Raw genomic sequence first — 18,350 nt, forward strand, 5'->3', positions numbered from 1 at the left:
AGGGTTTATCTGGAAGTTCAGAAACAGGGTTAACAAGTTGCCATTAATATTAATTACATCACTTCTGCTGTTGGAAAGGAAAGTTTGGACAGGTCTGTCTATTTTGATTAAGAACATGAAAAAGATCTGCAATAGGCATTGGTAGGAAAAAAAAAAAAAAAGACAAAGTAAAACAAAAATCTAATAGTTATGAGTAAAAAAGAAAAAAGGAAAATATGTTTGTTTGTTTGTTTGTTTGTTTAACTTTTGCACCCAAAGATTTTCAGTACTAAGCACCTGCACTGTATATTAGACATTTTAAGCCACATATATTTATGGAAATCAGTACTAGAACCATCCCAACAACATGGCATTTTAAATCTTCTTTTTCATTTTCCCACATGCTGGGACCTGTATTTCAAGGACTAGGTGTAAGGACTATATGGCTTGGATGGTCCCAATACCATCTTCCTGGAAAGGACCTGCAAGGCTATTCTCAACAAACTGGGTGGTCAGACAATCTTCTGTGCTTGAGCACAGCAATGTCATCAGGTACAGAGGGACAAAAGGCAAAGAAAGGTGGTTTTTGGGTGCCTCAGGGGACCCCAAAATGTGTGTCTGACGCAATGGTACAAATGCACCTTCCATGTTCCGCAATGCCCACAGGCAGAGCTTGGCCGCCAGCTCAGCGGCAGATACATAGGTTGTGCAACCCTGTGTTAGAGGAGATGAATCCATCCCTGGTGTCTTACAGCCCAGCCTCCTGGACTTCTGAGACATTGCCAGAGCTGAGGAGAAAGCAATCTCTGCCTCACAAACCTGGGGATCATTTTCCAGTGTGCTTCTTGGGTAGATGGGAAAGCCACCTTCAAGTTTCTGGTGCCCATCAGGTTTAGTCCCTGGGAACATTTGGCCATGGGCTATCAAGAAGAGGAAGGCTGGGAGATCAGCACCGTTTCCTTTTGGTGAGTCTTCCCATGCTCAGCCATGGACGTGTTTTGTTCTCCATGATGTTGGAAGTTGGTGCAACGATTTCCACAAAGTTTCTCCTGATTTACACCTCTCAGCATAGTGAGGTGCAGAATGCGGTCTTAAAGTGTAGGAGAAGTTGCTCTGGTTACACTTGCATTTTAACCTGAATGCATTTGCTCCAGATTTCTCTCCAAAGGCAGATTTATAGACCTTGAGGCCAACTAAGCTGTGGTTAGAGCTTTCTGTGCTGCCTGCCTCGAGCTCATTTCTGCACCTACAAAAGCATGAAGCAATAGCTTAGGTCTTGTGAACGATTAGTCTGTCAATGCTCAGGTGTCACAGTTGGCAAAACAGGGACTTATTGGAGTAACAATTCCGTAAAGCAAAGCCAACTGGTGAAAGACGCTCCAGAGAGCAAATGAATTAATTTAATAGCTAATGAACTGAGTGTGGGAAGGATTTCAGCCACCCAACGAAAGCCAAAGCCCATGGAGGTTTGTATCAATGGGCACCCAACTTGTAGAGGTTGAGGGACATGTGAGCAATCCCAGAGGAGTGTCTCCCAGAGATTTCTTCATGAGAAAGATCTCCGCACCCAAAGTTCTTGCTGCCACCTTTGCATGGTCATTACCTCCAAGCAGGCCAGGCCAAGAGCTCTTCCAGGGACTGCACATTTGGGGTCACAGCTTGTAACTGTGCGGAAAAATGGTTTAGAGATTCAGTGCTTGGAATTAAACACAGCAGTCAGCAGGATATTCACAGAATCCCAGAATGTCAGAGGTTGGAAGGCACCTAGAAAGCTCATCCAGTGCAATCCCCTCATGGAGCAAGAACACCCAGATGAGGTTACACAGGAAGGTGTCCAGACGGGTTGGAATGTCTGCAGAGAAGGAGACTCCACAACCTCCCTGGGCAGCCTGGGCCAGACTCTGACACCCTCACTGGGAAGAAGTTTCTTCTCAAATTTAAGTGGAACCTCTTGTGTTCCAGTTTGAACCCGTTACCCTTTGTCCTATCACTGGCTGTCATCCAGAAGAGCCTGGCTCCATCCTCCTGACACTCACCCTTTCCATATTGATCACCATGAATGAGTCACCCCTCAGTGTCCTCTTGTCCAGCTCCAGAGCCCCAGCTCCCTCAGCCTTTCCTCGCACGGGAGATGCTCCACTCCCTTCAGTATCTTTATTGCCACTGGTCTAGCTCCAGACACTGAGAACCCTCCCTTGCCTGGCTCTGGATGCTGTTTTTCCTCCTTCTTTGCAACCCCTTTCCATGTCTTATCTTGGCTTCTCTTTGCCTTCTCTTTTCAGGTAGAACCTATCAATTTGTGCACTTTCCATGGGCAAGTCCTCTTGTTTTGCCTCAGCATCCATAACTGCAAAATTAGGGATGTGGCAGGGATATCCTTGCCCATCATTTGACTACCTATTTAAGGACTTGCTGTCTGTGAATTTGTCTAACCCTTTTTGGGCCTGATGGTACTTTCCACCTGCACAGCATCCTATGTCAGCAATGCCCAGAAATTGTCAGTGCTCAGAAATTTTATCTTTATACAGTCTTTAGTACCTTGCCAGGGACAGTGGAGTGCACTGAGCTACAGCCATACCCCTGCTAAGTGCCTTCCTACTCCTCATCAAGGATTTCCCTGATGGATTCCTGCTTCCCATGTGTCCTGGTTTTGTTAAAAACAAGTTTCTCTTTTAGTGAATTTGCCTGTCAGCTAAAGCTTTCAGATTAGCTGCGTTTTCCTGGAAACCAGATATATGTTTTGGTAAACACAGCAATGGAATGTGAGGTTATTGATAAGGATGGATGCACATCTAGTGAGAGGGGCAATGAGAAACAGGTGAGCAGAAACTGACCAACGGAGTATAACATCCCATTCACGTGATAATTCATATAAAAGGGAGATCACAAGGATCTCGTCCCTTTTCCTTATGGCAACATTAGGAGAGGACCTTGCGAGTCGTCCCTGCGAACTGAGGCCAGTGACAGACTGAATCCAGTTCCATTGGCTGCAGAATACAGTCCAGGACTTTGGCTACTGGCTCTGCAGATGCCGGGACTTTCAAGATTGCTTTTGTGTATTTTGTATTATTTTCTCTATTTTATCAGCAGCATTAGTAAAACCTTTTTAATATTTCCAACTCTCTTCTCTCTGTCCTTCTTTCCCTCTCGATTGCCTGTAATTAGTGGGAAGCGGGGTGAGGGGTTAGCAATACATCTGCCACGGGTTTTATTGTCACCTCGCAATCAAAACCTCGACACCACGCATTTACAGAAATTTCTACTACCTGTTCAAGTCTCTGTTGCAAAGGGATCTTCACTTCACCTTTTAGCCCTCTTTCCTACTTGAATCTGACCTCCACGTTTCATGGGAGTTGCCGTTCTCTGTTTGCTCACCGCTGAGCTCTTCCCTGCCAGAGCCTCCCTGCGCTTGCCCTTCAAGCCCTGCAGGGGTTTTTCTTAGACCTCTTTGTTTTCTTTCCCAGCCAAAGCAAATATTTTACTGCGGTTTCTCGCACAGCCCCTGTAACAGCTTGCAGGCTGCTTTCAGGCTTCTTGCTCCTCTATGCTGCTCTTTTTGGTGCTGTTCTTTCTTCCTCTTTTCTCTTTTTTTGTGATTAAATATTCACGTGTTGAACGCATGTGGTCCCACAACATGGTTAAGTCTAATTGTACTGTGGTCACTTTTACAGAGCAGATCTCACAAGCAACTTCTGAATTAGGTCCTTTTGCACCCCTCACAACCTCTTCAAATTACGAAGGCACTTCCAACTCAGTACAGTCTTGACTGGATGCTATTTCCTACTTTAAGCATATCTGAGCATGTCTTAATCATGCAAAGGGGTGTTTCCTAAGCTCATCGACTGCCTCGGCTTTAAAGGTAAGTCTGCACTAGCAAATAGAACAAATCAGAGGTTTATTATTAACAGCATCCTAGGACAACACATGGTGTCATCCTTTCCCAATGGACAGCACTGGATGCTGTTGTGTTTCTTCTACACCAAAAGCTTCTCCAATCCTATGAGGCTGCATGTTCTAAAACACCCCTCCATTACTTTATGCTGTGCTGCATATATATAATGCATGGCATTTAACACACAGATTCATTTTCATCCCCCAAACACTCCCTAGTTTAAAAGTAATAAAAATATCACTGTCTTCATTTTGCAGATAAAAGAAACAGGTATATCTAGAGAAAAGGAATTCTTCAGCCATCCAGGTTAGGGATTATAGCTACATTTCCACCTTTCCAATGGAGTGAATCTTCCTGAGTTCTGTGTATAAGAGATTTCTTTCCACACTTGACCCACAATGGTCATGACACGGCTGTTCAGATTTCTGGGATGTGATGGCCAGCAGTCATGCCCTACACCAAAAATCGATCGTCCCCAATTGTCGGTCACAATTAAGAATGATTTTGCATGCTATTTCATTAATGATGCCCACATTTGTTTTCAAAGGGGATAAATGATTTAGGATGTCAAAGAACAAATCCCAAGATCTTGCTCCTCCTCCTGACACTTCAACATCCTGCACTCCAGTTTCTGCACCGGTGCAATGCGAGTAGCATCTCCTGCATCACCTATAAACCACTTGATTTCCTAATTCCAATGATTACACAGGAGTCTCACCGAAAGCCAGCCCCATGAAAACCACAGCAACTTCTTGGCATACCAACAAATCCCTGCGTTTTGCTGTTGTTATTTTTTATTCCTGAACTAAAAGGGTGAAAATTAATCCTGGGTGGGAGAGCTTGGCTAAATCACAACAGCAGGTACCTTCTGTTTCCTTGGCTACAAGCCTCGGTTCACCCATACAAAGGACCTTCAAATCCCCAGATGGAAGGAATGATTAAGGTTCAAATAGCAGCTTTGAGCTCACGGAGCTTGATTATTATTAAAAGGTTTTATTTTTCCTTTGGCGGTGGCAATGTGCTGTGCAATAATGTCACCTGCAGTGCACTTGCAGGACTAGATGTGCCTGGAGAAGCTGCGGCACCAAAAGCCGATGAGATATTTTCAGTGATGCCCAATGATAGGATGAGGCGCAATGGGCACAGAGAACCATGGAAACTGAGCTTTCATGTTTCAAAAACTCCCTGCTCTGCGACTCAGTGGAACGAGGGAGAAATTTTGCTCCTATTAAGGAACAGAATCCAGGTTTAGTTCGCAGGGTTGTAAAGAAACTCAGTAAAATTTCAAAGAACATGCATAAAATGCATAAAATGCATAAAATCCCTGAAGCACACTTCCATCCTACAAACATTTGGGAGCTTCCTGCATGATTTTGCAAAAGCAACGACAAAACCTTAGGTGATATTTGGGCTTCATTATAACAGCCTGCCATGGCCTTTCCTGAGGGTTTATTTTCTAGAGAGTTTATGATTTCCAGGGGACGAAGGCTGCAGGGCTGGAAAGAGGGAAAAAAGCAGATAGGGCACGTTTGTGCACAAACAAGCGCAGCTGCAACCAACAGCGGTTGGGATCTCATTTCATAAAGGTTTCATTTCCTAGGGGGGAGAGGAAAAAAAATAACTGAATTAATTTGTGGCTCCCTGCACATCGTGTCCTGACTGCCACCTGGTGCTCGGCCCTGCGGTGGGTGCACATCACTTGGGCATCGCACAAGGGGACATCGGATGGGCTTGTGCAAGTGCAAAAGGAACTGGAGAACATCAGCAGGGGCTTGTGCAGGTGTGTAAAAAACTGGGGAACGTCTGGGGGGGCTTGTGAAAGTATGCAAGAAACTGGGGAATATTGGGAGGGGCTTGTCCAAGTGTACAAGGAACTGGGGAACATCTGGAGGGGCTTGTGCAAATGCATAAGGAACTGGAGAACATCACCAGGGGCTTTGTGCAAGTGTGCAAGAAACTGGGGAACATAGAGATGGACTTCTGCAAGCATGCAAGAAGCTGGGGAACATCAGGAGGGGCTTGTGCAAGTGTGCAAGAAACTGGGGAACATTGAGAGGGGCTTGTGCAAGTGCACAAGGAAGTGGGGAACATCTGGAGGGGCTTGTGCAAATGCACAAGAACTGGGGCACATCTGGATGGATTTTTAGAAGTGTGCAAGAAACTGGGGAACATCGAGAGGGGCTTGTGCAAAATGCACAAGAAACTGGGGAACATCTGGATGGATTTTTGCAAGCACGCAAGAAACTGGGGGACATTGGGAGGGCCTTGTGCAAGTGTGCTAGAAACTGGGGAACACCAGGATGGACTTTTGCAAGTGAACAAGGAACTGGGGAAGATTGGGACTGCTTGTGCAAATACACAAGTAACTAGGGAACATCAGGACAGACGTTTGCAAGTGTGCAAGAAGTTGGGGGACATTGGGACGTGCTTGTGCAAATGCACAAGTAACTAGGGAACATCAGGACAAGTTTTTGCAAGTGTGCAAGGAACCGGGGAAGATGGGGACAAGCTTGTGCAAATGCACAAGAAACTGGGGAACATCAAGAGAGACTTTTGCAAGTGCACAAGAAACTGGGGAACATCAAGAGAGACTTTTGCAAGTGCACAAGGAACTGGGGAGGATCAGGACGTGCTTGTGCAAATGCACAAGGAACTGGGGAACATGAGGACAGGTTTGTGCAAATGCACAACAACTGGGGGATACTGGGGCGGGCTGCTGCAACCGCACGGTAATTTCGGAGGTCTCGGCAACGTGACGTCAGCTCGCCTTGGCGGGAAAGAAGCGGGGCGGGGGGGGAACTGGGGAGGTGCCGGTGGGGCTGGGCGGGAGGCGCCGGCTGGCGACTCCTTCTTCCTCCTCCTCCTCCTCCTCCTCCTCCTCCTCCTCCTCCTTCTCCTCCTCCTCCTCCTCCTCCTCCAAAGAGGTGCGCAGGATGCGCGGGGCTCTCCCGGCGCTGTGCTTGGCGCTGCTGGCGGCGGAGCGCGGAGCGGGTGAGTGAGCGCGCAGGATGCGCGGGGCGGTGCGCGGGGCTGCGCACAGGGGGACGCGGCGCGGGGGCAGCCGCCCAGGGGCACCCACGGGTCCCTGCGCCCCCCGCGGAGGGGAAGGTGCGCGGGGCTGCGCCCCCGAGACACGGGCGGCATTGCGCGGGCTTTCCGCATCCGCGCACACCCCAGCCATTGTCTGCGTTTGATTGGAAACATCAGAGTTGGACCCGATGGTCCTTGTGGGTCCCTTCCAACTCAGGACGTTCTATGATTCTATTTTGTTATTGTTATATTATTATAAATTATTTTATTGTATATTTATTTATATTTTATTGTATATTATTTTATTTTCATTTTATTTATATTTTAATTTTAATCATATTTTTATTTGATTGCTTCATCTTACATTTTCTATTCTATTTTTTTAATTATTATTATTTTCTATTTCATTCTATATCATTTTATTATTTTTTTTATTCTATCGTATTTCAGTTTTTTAATGTTATTTTAATTCATTTGGAGTATGAGCCCTTGTCCATGCTCTTTCAGTTATCAGAGCCCATCTTTGGGCCAGGCCTCTGGGCTCTGGCTCTGCCTCAGCTGACAGAGCCATCTGTCACCAGCAGCCCCAGATAAGCCGGGACTAGGGCTGTGAACACCCTGGTTGGCTGGGAGGTGAATTTGTGGGGGTTGTGGGCAGCACCTTCTGGCTGCAGCATCTGCAGTTGTGTGTCCAGCTCTGAGCTCCCCAGTTGAAGAAGGACAAGGAATTACTGGAGGGAGTCCAGTGGAGGGACACAAAGATGCTGAGGGGTCTGGAGCATCTTTGTGATGAGGAGACTGAGAGAGCTGGGGCTGTTAAGCTGGACAAGAGAAGCTGAGAGGGATGTGATCAATGGATCAGTATCTCAGGGTGGGTGCCAAGAGGATGGACCAGACTCTGTTCAGTGGTGCCCAATGCCAGGGTGAGGGGCAACGGGCACAGACTGAAACACAGGAGGCTGCATGTGAACATGAGCAGAAACTTGTTTGCTGGGAGGTGCCAGAGCCTGGCCCAGGCTGCCCAGAGCGAGTGTGGAGTCTCCTGCTCTGAGACATTCAAACCCACCCGGACCCACCTGTGTGATCTGCTCTGTGACCCTGCGTGAGCAGCTGGGTTGGACTAGGTGATCTCCAGAGGTCCCTTCAACCCCAACCATTCTGTGGTCCCTCTGCCGTTCCCCAGGGCTCTGCACCATCATCCACTACCTTGTCCGTGGACAGCTGGGCTGGTTCGGGCTGACCGTCGCCTGCATCATTCCTGGCTATGCCGCTCAGCTCCTCAGCATCCTCTGGTTCAGGACAGACGGCCACCAATGCACCTGCTGGCTCCTGGTGCTCCACCTGCTTCAGCTGGGCCTCTGGAAACGGTGAGAAATGCTCCCCGTGGTCCACCAGCTCCCCCCAAACCTGTGGAAACTGGGGTGGCCGTCCCGTCACAGTGACGTTTGCAGGTACTGGGATGTTTTACGGGCAGCGGTGAAAGCAGGTAATGGTTTCGGTGCCGGGGCGGTGCTGATGGCACTCGGGGACGTGTGCGTGCTGCGGCTGCTGGAAGCACTGCTGCGGACCCTGCCTCACCTCCTGCTGCAGGCCTACGGTGTCCTGGCCGTCCACACAGCCACTGTCATCCCTGGTGAGTGACGAGTTCCCGAGAGCGTGTTCTAGGTGTGGGGGGGGTACGTTTGGGTGGGGGATGCGTGTGCCCACGCGGTGCAGGGCGGGCTCTGCATGGAGGAGCAGAGTGCAAAGGGTGGAGAGACCCGGTTCAAAGCAGCAGGGACAAATGTGGCTTAAACATAATTTTGGTTGGGAGAGAACTCTAAGATCATCAAGTCCAACCATTAACCTCACACTGGCACTAACCCATGTCCCTGAGAACCTCATCTCCATCTTTTAAACCCCTCCAGGGATGGTGACTCCAGCACTGCCCTGGGCAGCCTGTTCCAATGCCCCACAGCCCTTTGGGGAAGAAATTGTTCCCCACATCCAACCTCAACCTCCCCTGGCGCAACTTGAGGCCGTTTCCTCTGCTCCTGGCGCTTGTTCCTGGGGAGCAGAGCCCGACCCCCCCTGGCTCCAAGCTCCTTTCAGGCAGTTCAGAGATCAGAAGGTCTCCCCTCAGCTCCTGTTCTCCAGCTGAACCCCCCAGGTCCCTCAGCCGCTCCCATCACACTTGTGCTCCAGCCCCTCACCAGCTCCGTTCCCTTCTCTCAACTCGCTCCAGCAAGATCTGCTTGAACGCAGTGGAGTCTGAGCTATCCATGGCTTTCCCTGCCCTGTATGGTCACTCCCTGCAGCATATAAGGACCTCCACAGCAGATATTGTCTTGGTTGGATTTTAACCCAACACATGTTCCTGTTGATGGTCCAGCCCTAATCACAGTGCAGTGCTGAGCATTTAGGATTTGGGGGTTGCTTCATACAAAAGGGAATCATTCAGCCGTGTTGTGCAAAGGGAGAAGTTGCGTGTGGGATCACAGTGAGCGAAGGTCACACTCGAGTCAGTGTCAGTCCCTGGTCTAATCGCAGTGACCAGAGATGGAGCGGTCTTGCCACTGCAGAGCTTTGCCCGTAGCACAGTGCGGTCAGAGGATTTAAGCCAAGCATGAAAAGGGGACCATATTTAGCAGGAATTGGTTTAAATATTCCCAGCTGTCAGGACAGCGAGGTTTCTGGCTTGTATGGAGGTGCCGTCTTAGCAACAGGTCCTTAACACTGAGTTCTGCATCCAGGTCTGGGTCCTCAGCACAGGACACACATGGAGCTGCTGGAGAGGGGTCAGAGGAGCCCCAGGAATGATCCGAGGCTGGAACAGCTCTGCTGGGAGGACAGGCTGAGAGAGTTGGGGTGTTCAGATGGAGAAGAGAAGCACCGGGGAGACCTTACTGTGGCCTTTCTGGACTTAAAAGGGGCTGATAAGAAAGATGAGGACAGACTTTTGAGCAGGGCCTGTTGTGATAGGACAAGGGGTGATGGTTTTAAACTAAAGGAGGGAGATTGAGGCCAGACATGAGGAAGAAATTATTTGCACTGAAGGTGGTGAGAGCCTGTCCCAGGTTGGCCAGAGAGGTGGTGGATGAACCATCCCTGGAGACATCCCAGGCCAGGCTGGATGGGGCTCTGAGCAACCTGAGCTGGTGAAGGTGTCCCTACTCATGGCAGGGGTGGCACTGGGGGAGCAGAGAAGGTCCCTTCCAACACAAACCATTCTATGATTCCATGATTCTATATGGTCCTACAATGCCATTGCACATCCTTCAGAGCATCCAGCTGCCCGTGTTCCCATGCAGGTGTCAGCGCGGGGATGTCCCTGCTGTCCTTTGCTTGGGCTTTGGTTTCCTACAGCTGCTTCACCTGCCTGATGAAACCCGGTCACCTCTGCCCGCCAGCCACCGCCATCCTCTGCCTGCTGCTCTGGAGAACAGGGATGCTGGCGACCAGGGTCCTGGCCCTGGTGCTTTTTGCCAGGCTCTATTCCCTCTGGGTTTTTGCTGTGGCCGGTAAGACCTGTGATCATCTTCTCCATCACCCATGTTGCTGTCAACCCTCAAGATGCTCCTGGAGCACTTTGCAGCCTTCCCCTGGGACAGCTTTGCCCTTTTGATCCCTTCCCCTTGCAGGTGCCCACTGGCTGCTCATGTCCTTCTGGCTGGTGGCCCAGCAGACGGACATCGTGGCCCAGCCCTGGCGCTGGAGGCTGTTCAATTGCCTGCTGGGAGCCGTATACATCTTCTGCTACATCAATGTTCGGCCGGGTCCCTCCAAGCACAGGATGGCCGTGTTTTATACAGTAAGTACCCAGAGTATTCGGTATTCCACATGGGTGCGTCTGCCTGGCCCATGTTGGCCAGAGGTGGTAGATGAACCATCCCTGGAGACATCCCAGGCCAGGCTGGACGGGGCTCTGAGCAACCTGAGCTGGTGAAGATGTCCCTGCTTATGGCAGGGGTGGCACTGGGGGAGCTTGGCAGGTCCCTTCAACCCAAACTATTCTATGACGCACCTCCTATGCTGGCTTTATTTTCATGGCAGCAGCCATACAATGTTTTAATAATGTTAAGCACCTGTGCTGCTCTTACAGAGTTATTTTTCATGGTAAAAAAAGGTCAAGACCTTGTGGAAAATTCAGTTCAGCAACCTTTATGTTTTAATTTATAAGTGTCGAGGTTTGATTGCAGGGTGACAATAAACCCGTGGCAGATGTATTATTAACCTCCTCTCTCCCCTTCCCACTAAGGACAGGTGATCAGGACAGAAAGAAGGACAGAGAGAAGAGAGTTGGAAAAATTAAAAATGTTTTACTAATGCTACTTATAAAATAGAGAAAATAATACAAAATATACAAAACCAATCTTGAAAGTCCCGGCAACTGCATGGCCGGCAACCAAAGTCCTGGACTGGACTCTCCAGCCAATGGAACTGGATTCAGTCTGTCACTGGCCTCAGTTCGCAGGGACGACTTGCAAGGTCCTCTCCTAATGTCGCCATAAGGAAAATGGACAAGATTCTCGTGATCTCCCTTTTATATGAATTATCACGTGAATGGGATGTTATACTCCGTTGGTCAGTTTCTGCTCACCTGTTTCTCGTTGCCCCTCTTGGAGATGTGCATCAATTCATTATCAATAACCTCACATTCCATTGTTATGTCTATCAAAACATGTATCTGGCTTTTCAGGAAAATGAATCTAATATGGAAGCTTTAGCTGACAGGCAAATTCACTAAAAGAGAAACTTGTTTTTAACAAAACCAGGACAATAAGTTAAGTGCAACACAAATCAGCAAAATCTAGAAACTGGGTGAAACACATCTAAAGCCATTGGAAGCATAAAAGTGACAGCTCTCTTCCCTCTGCTCTGCAGATCATGCTGGTGGAAAATACCATCCTGCTGCTTCTGGCCACCCGGTTCCTGCAGACAGAGCTGAGGAGCAGCCTATGCGTGACCGGGGCCGTCATGGCAGGGTCTGTCATAGGTGAGATCCGCTGCTTTATAGAGCCTGGATTGTGTGTTTTGAGAGTAGCTCCAGTAAATGAGCATCATTGGTTAAGCTGCATCAGTCTACTTGCTTTATTTCTTCCAGCTTAAGCATCTGAATGCACTTGATACATATAAATCCACTTTGAGTTTCATTGCTTCATCATTTCTCAAAGGCGCATCCCTGAAGAGGGCGGCTTGCAGAAATGATTAAGGCGTCTCCAACTGGCTCAAGTGCTGCTGCCAAACACAATATATGCAATTTTGAAGCACATCTTGGTGCTTGGCGATGGGTGCAGGCAGTGGTACAACGCAGGGGATCGCTGCAGGGAAACATCTTCATTTGAGCATATATTGAGGATTTATGGAGGTGGCTTGTGATTGATGAACCAGCACTGGGTATGTTTTGGAAATACACTGGTGCAGGACCATGCAGAACAACAGCAGCTTTCTCCTACTCTGTTTTCTTTCAAAGATCAGGGCTGCTTTTGTAAACAGCAATATTTTTTGTGTCCATGCAGAGGATTTTTTGATACATGATGGAGAACATGCTCCGTATGTTGCCCATACCCTACTCTACTCCATTGTGCATCTCCCCAGACTAGTTGCATGCAGATCAGCCGTGTTCACAACAGGGCACTTTTTGGCTGAAAAAGGAGCAATTCCTTTGTCCTTGAACAAATTTAGGACAGAAATAGAAAGATATCTTAAAATCCTGCTACATTCCCTTCTGGAGAAGAGAAGCTGAGAGGGATCTGATCAATGGGATCAATATCAATGATCTCCAGAGGTCCCTACAACCAAACCAGGCTGGGATTCTGTGATTTAATGGCTGGAGGTTTGGGATGCTGTGAGATGGGATGGATTCCTGCATCACACACCTCTCTGCCCTGTCTGCTGTCACTCAGCGCACCCATCAGTCTGTGAATCAATCTAGATTATTAGTAAATCCAGCCTTGAGACTGCTCAGCACTCCCTTACCCAAAAGCTGCTCGGGTGGGATTTTTGCATCCCTAAAAATGTTTAACAAGGTGTGCTGCTCGGACATCTGAGGCTCAGCAGCGTCTCTGCAGAGAGCCTCTTGATCTGGAGGTGGCAGCGGGGTTCTGGTTTCTCCTCCAGACCTCACTGAAATGCTGCAGGGACTCGTCCTCTTACAAGGAATTAACAATTAACTAATGAACACTTAAAGAACTAACACTTAAAGACCTCAAGAGCCAACAGAGAGCTAACCCTTAACCCACGTCACTATTGCCTAGCCTTGCTTAGCTTTGTGTAACTTATTGTACAAGAAACAGGAGTTCACTGACGCCTTGCAAAGATAAGAAACCTTGGGTGCATTCTTGGTTCATCATTGGGTGAACTAGATAACAGAAACTCGGGCACAGAACAGGAGATACGCCAGTTTAACCAACCCAGCAGTCTGAGTCAAACCAGCTCATCACACTGGACCAAAGGTGCTGTGTATAGAGAAGAGGACCCAGGTTCACAGTCGCTGAGCAGCTGAAACCAGGAGGAGCTGGAGGTGGAGACCATGGCAATGGGCTCCTGAGCTCATTGTAATAAGAACCGCCTTCTCGGGGACAGGTTATGACTATGTACAGGCGTTCCTAGAACTTTCATGAATATGTAACACTTTACTGCATTTAACCAAGCTCACGGCTACTGAAAATTTACACACGTCCTGGGTGGAGTTATCCCCCGTGTGTCCGGCACTGTAATACACACCTTCTTTACAACCTCAAGGGTTGTAAGGTCATTTCCATGCCTCAGTCCCTTGACACCTTTCTGCTCTTTTCCAGGTGCCGCAGCTCTGGTGGTTTATTACATCCTGCTCCATCCCAAGTCCAGCGAGATCTGGAAGAGCTTCCTGGACACAACCTGCAGCGCTGCGGCTGCTGGTGGTGACGAGGCTGCTGGAGACGGCTCCAAATTGGGGCAGAATTTGGGAATTTCGGGAGATGGAGAGTCCTCGGCAGGGGGAGGGACCACGGCAGATCCCAAAAACGGGCACAGCTCGTCGCTCCTGCAATTCAGAGGGTGTGTGGAGGACAGCTGGACAAACCATCACCACTGGCTGCTGGTAAAGCTGGCCTTGAAGACAGGAGATATATCCACCATCAACGCAGCTTTTGGAGACGGTGGCATGGGAGAGGTTTATCCTGGAGGATGGGTGATGGGGAAACTCACCTGCATTGAGCCTGGGGCAAACCTTTCCCTGCCCACAAGGGAAATGGGTCCTCGGGGTGTTGAATCTGGTGTGACTGATGAGAAATCGCAGGTGACGGGGGATGGAGAAGGCAGCAAACCCGGTGCTACGAGAACAGCGGGGCAGGACAGAGCAGGGCAGGAGCCTGGTTTTCACCCAGCTGTATCATTTCCCAGAAGCTTCTCCTTGGATGAACCTGAGGGCTCCTCTATATATTTCAGTGCAAAAAGCATCGCCTCACCCAACACGGGGACAGAAAAAGCAACATGCATGGCCCTGGTGCAAAGGGACAATGAAGCCCAGGCTCCTCCAGGCTGCCTGGGAGTCGGACAATGGGATTCACTCCTCGGGATCACGAGCATCAGCCCAATCTTGGGCACTTGCACCCACAAGCATCCACCGAGCAGCTCTTCCCTGGGTACCCCCAAAGAGGGGTTGGAGCCTGTGGGGTCAGAGGGTGCCCCCGTGGGGTGGCATCAACCTTGGGACATCCATCCTTGTGGCACACGAGGGACTGTGGTGAGGAGCAAGCTGAGGCCGCCATGCTTCACCTCCACCCCAAAGGCTGCCCCCCATAGCCCGCAGCGGGGATGGGGGGAGACGGGACAGGGGACAGACCTGGCTGAATTGCTGGAATGACATTGGAAATAGCTATGTTGTCACCTTAGGTCAGTGCTGGGGTGACCATCTCATCCATAGGGTACGGCAGGAGATGGTGGGATGTTAACGCTGGCCATGGAAACCATCTCCCTGGTGCCATCTGCCACCGGGCAGATGTCCTTCCATCGCTAGGTGTCACGGTCCATTCCGTGATGGACTCATGATGGTTCATTTCCCTTGAGCTCAAAGTGAAAAATTAAGGTGACCAAAATGCCAAGGGGTTATAATTCAATCAAACAGTGTTACTTTATTGTTTTGCCTGTAAAGCGGCACGCGATAAAGTAGAGAAAAAGGAAAAGAAAAAGAAAAGGGGGAAAGAGGGCTGGTTACCACCACTGGTCCAAGGGCGTCCCTATGGTCCCAGGTCCCCAACAGCATCCTGACAGCCCTGTGTTGTGATCCGGGATCCTCTGGTGGGGAGAACTCAACGGTGTCCATTTGGGAGTCATCTCTTGTGCTTCCTCACCTCCCCTCACTCCCACTGATTGAGGCCAATCTCCGCCTTTGTTTCGCAATCCAGGCTTAACTGCGCAGGCTCGAAGAGTCCCCACTTCGCTTGCCAGAGCCGGCCTCGCATTCAGGGGTCTCTTTCAGGTCCATTGGGTGACCTCAAGACCCTTGTCGAGCCCCTGCACATGCCCTTCTTCATTGGCCTTTGTAACAGGCGGGAGATGGGGGCAAATTTGGCCGAAGCAGTAGGTGAAAATCCATCTTCTGGACAGCAGCTCTTGTCCCCGGGTCGGAGAGACCCGTGCAACACAATTCTTCTCCCCAGGGCTCTCTCCAAGTCATTGTCCATCTGTTCTTGATGGCAATGTTCAGGCAGATACTGTTCTTCGGACGGACTCCTACACTAGGACATCACCTTCCCTCCTGGTGCCTCTTCTACTTGCAGCTTTGGAAAGGCCCTGACGTCTTAAAAAAATCTCAAAACTCCAGATATATGTATTTATTCAACTTATTTATGTAACAGTCCTGCTAGCCAGCTGTGGCACGCTGCCTTTTGTATATTGGTGATGACATCTTGAAGCGTGTTCTTCAACAGGCGCCTGTTCGAACTGCTGGTGTGTCCCAGTGTGGAGATGGGGCTGCTGCCTCCAGGGGCTGCAAGGAGTCTTCTTATGGCAAAAAAAGTACCGAAACCAGCAAACTAATGAGTTTTACCTTCATGTACCCTTCCTTCTGGGCAGAATAAGCCTTAAAGTGAGGCTCAGTGGTGCTTGATTTATGTTTCCCCTGCCAGGTTCATCTTGAGAGCTTTACAAACTCAATTTGCTGGGGCCACGTAGGAGCTCAGACCCTCTTCATTTTGCAGACCACAACCTCAGGACCCTGAGTTGTAACCAAGAGCCACATCCTCCTTGCTTGTCCACCATCCTGCTTCCTCAGGTGGCCTTTTCTGCCTCTTCCTTGTCTCCTTCCACCCAGCTGCAGATAATCCAGAGCTGTCTGGATGCTCCCTCCTAAATTTAACCTCGAGCCAAATCTGCATAGTCCCACCACCATAAAATCCCCATTTATTTATATCGCAAATTAAAAGCCTCAGTACTGTGGTCTCAGAAATACTTAATCATAGAATCACAGAATCATTTTGGTTGGAAGAGACACTCAAGGTCATCAAGTCCAACCATTAACCCAACTCCCGCACTAACTCATGTCCCTGAGAACCTTATCTGTATGTCTGTTCAGCCCCTCCAGGGATGGTGACTCCACCACTGCCCTGGGCAGCCTGTTCCGATGCCCAACAGCCCTTTGGGGAAGAGTATTTTCGTAATATCCAATCTAAACTTCCCCTGGCACAACTTGAGGCCATTTCCTCTTGTCCTGTCACTTGCTGCTTAGGAGAAGAGACCAACACTCTTCTTATGGTTCACAGAACCATAGAATAGTTGGAGTCGGAAGGGACTTCGTGGCCACCTGGGCACTCACTGGCTCATGTTCAGCTGCTGTCACCAACACCCCCAGGTCCTTTTCCACTGGGCAGCTTTCCAACCACTCTTCCCTGAACCTGTAGAGTTCATGGGGTTGTTGTGGTGCCTCCATGCAGTCTGGCTGGATGTGGGTTTGTGCACGGGACACGTCTTTACATGTCGATTGAGGTCCCATCAGCTGGGTTCACTGGGAGCTCGTGGCTGCCAGCTGGTGCACATCTGGCTGCAGCCTCCAGCTGTTGTCCTGCTGCAGGACTTGATGTCAAGAGGATGGAGCCAGGCTCAGTGACAAACAGTGATAGGACAAGGGGTAATGGCTACAAACTGGAAAACAGGAGGTTCCACTTAAATACGAGAAGAAACTTCTTCCCAATGAGGGTGTCAGAGCCTGGCCCAGGCTGCCCAGGGAGGTTGTGGAGTCTCCTTCTCTGCAGACATTCCAACCCGCCTGGACACCTTCCTGTGTAACCTCATCTGGGTGTTCCCGCTCCATGGGGGGATTGCACTGGATGAGCTTTCCAGGTCCCTTCCAATCCCCGACATTCTGTGATTCTGTGATCCTGTGGTGATGCCACCTGGTGGGAAAGGCAGCATGAAGGACAGGCATGCCGTGATTTATTGAAAGAAACCTTCCATGTAGCATTGACTGCTCAGGACTCATCCAGTCAGATGTTTCTTCTAAGTTGATCTCCGCAGCAAAAACCTGGTTGGTGCCGTTTTCAGCGTGAAGTTGCTTTTCAAGGTGGTGAAAGCTCCATGTCTCCCTTTGGACCCCATTGTGCTGGGACCGGGCTCTGCAGGGACAATCGCAGCAGCTTTTCCAGGCGCTCCTCTCTCTGCGTCACACAGAAGGCAGCAGAGCTGCTGCAGCATTACATAAATTTTTATCTAATTTGTTTTTTCTATTTTGATAATATATAACACCACTTAAAAAAAAAAAAAAACAACAAACTAGCCTTTGCTGTGTCTGTGTCTTGTGCCAGGGGTGCAGATAAGCCTGTAAGGTCCTCTCTGGACCTCACTGTAGGGGATGGTGGACCTTGATCTCCTGCTTTGCAAGAGAACCACTGGGTGTGACGGCTGGATGTGACATGTTTGCAACCCCATTTTCCTGTGTTCTTAAATTTTCTACCCGTTCCTGCTCTACCCACTGTTTGTGTCATTGAGCAGGGTTTTTCCCTTTCTCCAGCTGGACAATGTGCAAAGAAAGGACACAAATATGAAAGGTACGAGGCTCGATATCTCCTTCCTTGACCCAGAGTGATGCTGAACCAGGTGGTGGCTGCTCACCCATCCCCAGACCATGACCAACTAAGTCTAGGACAAGAAAGTCCTTTCCCTCCCTGAGGAGGATGCCAGAACCCAGGAGTTTGTGAAGGACCCAGGAGTTTGGGAGAGACGCAGAATTTCGGGAGGCACCCAGGAGATCGGGAAGGACCCAGGATTTCGGGAGTGACCCAGAAGTTTGAGAACGACTCCTTTTCCTCGCGCTCCCTGTGTTCAATCCCAGCACTGAACCACAGGTCTCCAGCTGTAGAAATGACTGATATTTAATTAAGGGCAATTGGAGCAGGGGCAGTGTCCAGCTGCAAATCAGGGCTGCAGATACCCCTCACCACCGTTCCTGGCTCTGCGGGGGAGCTCAATATGCTCCAGTGACATGGTGCACACG

The 18,350-nt window shown here is 49.5% G+C and overlaps 1 protein-coding gene across 1 annotated transcript; it reads left to right on the forward strand.

Moving 5' to 3' along the window:
• Positions 1-6,513: 6,513 nt before the first annotated feature.
• Positions 6,514-15,273, forward strand: XKR5 (XK related 5; the record flags this gene model as incomplete). Its single annotated transcript, XM_080342885.1, has 8 exons — positions 6,514-6,862; positions 8,085-8,268; positions 8,353-8,534; positions 10,192-10,401; positions 10,522-10,691; positions 11,765-11,876; positions 13,681-14,411; positions 15,268-15,273. The coding sequence occupies exons 1-8, from the start codon at positions 6,805-6,807 to the stop codon at positions 15,271-15,273; spliced, it is 1,653 nt and encodes a 550-aa protein (XP_080199011.1). The 5' UTR covers positions 6,514-6,804.
• Positions 15,274-18,350: the final 3,077 nt, after the last annotated feature.

This window comes from Nesoenas mayeri (genome assembly GCF_963082525.1).
Source record: "Nesoenas mayeri genome assembly, chromosome: 3".
In the NCBI taxonomy this organism is placed as follows: Eukaryota; Metazoa; Chordata; class Aves; order Columbiformes; family Columbidae; genus Nesoenas; species Nesoenas mayeri.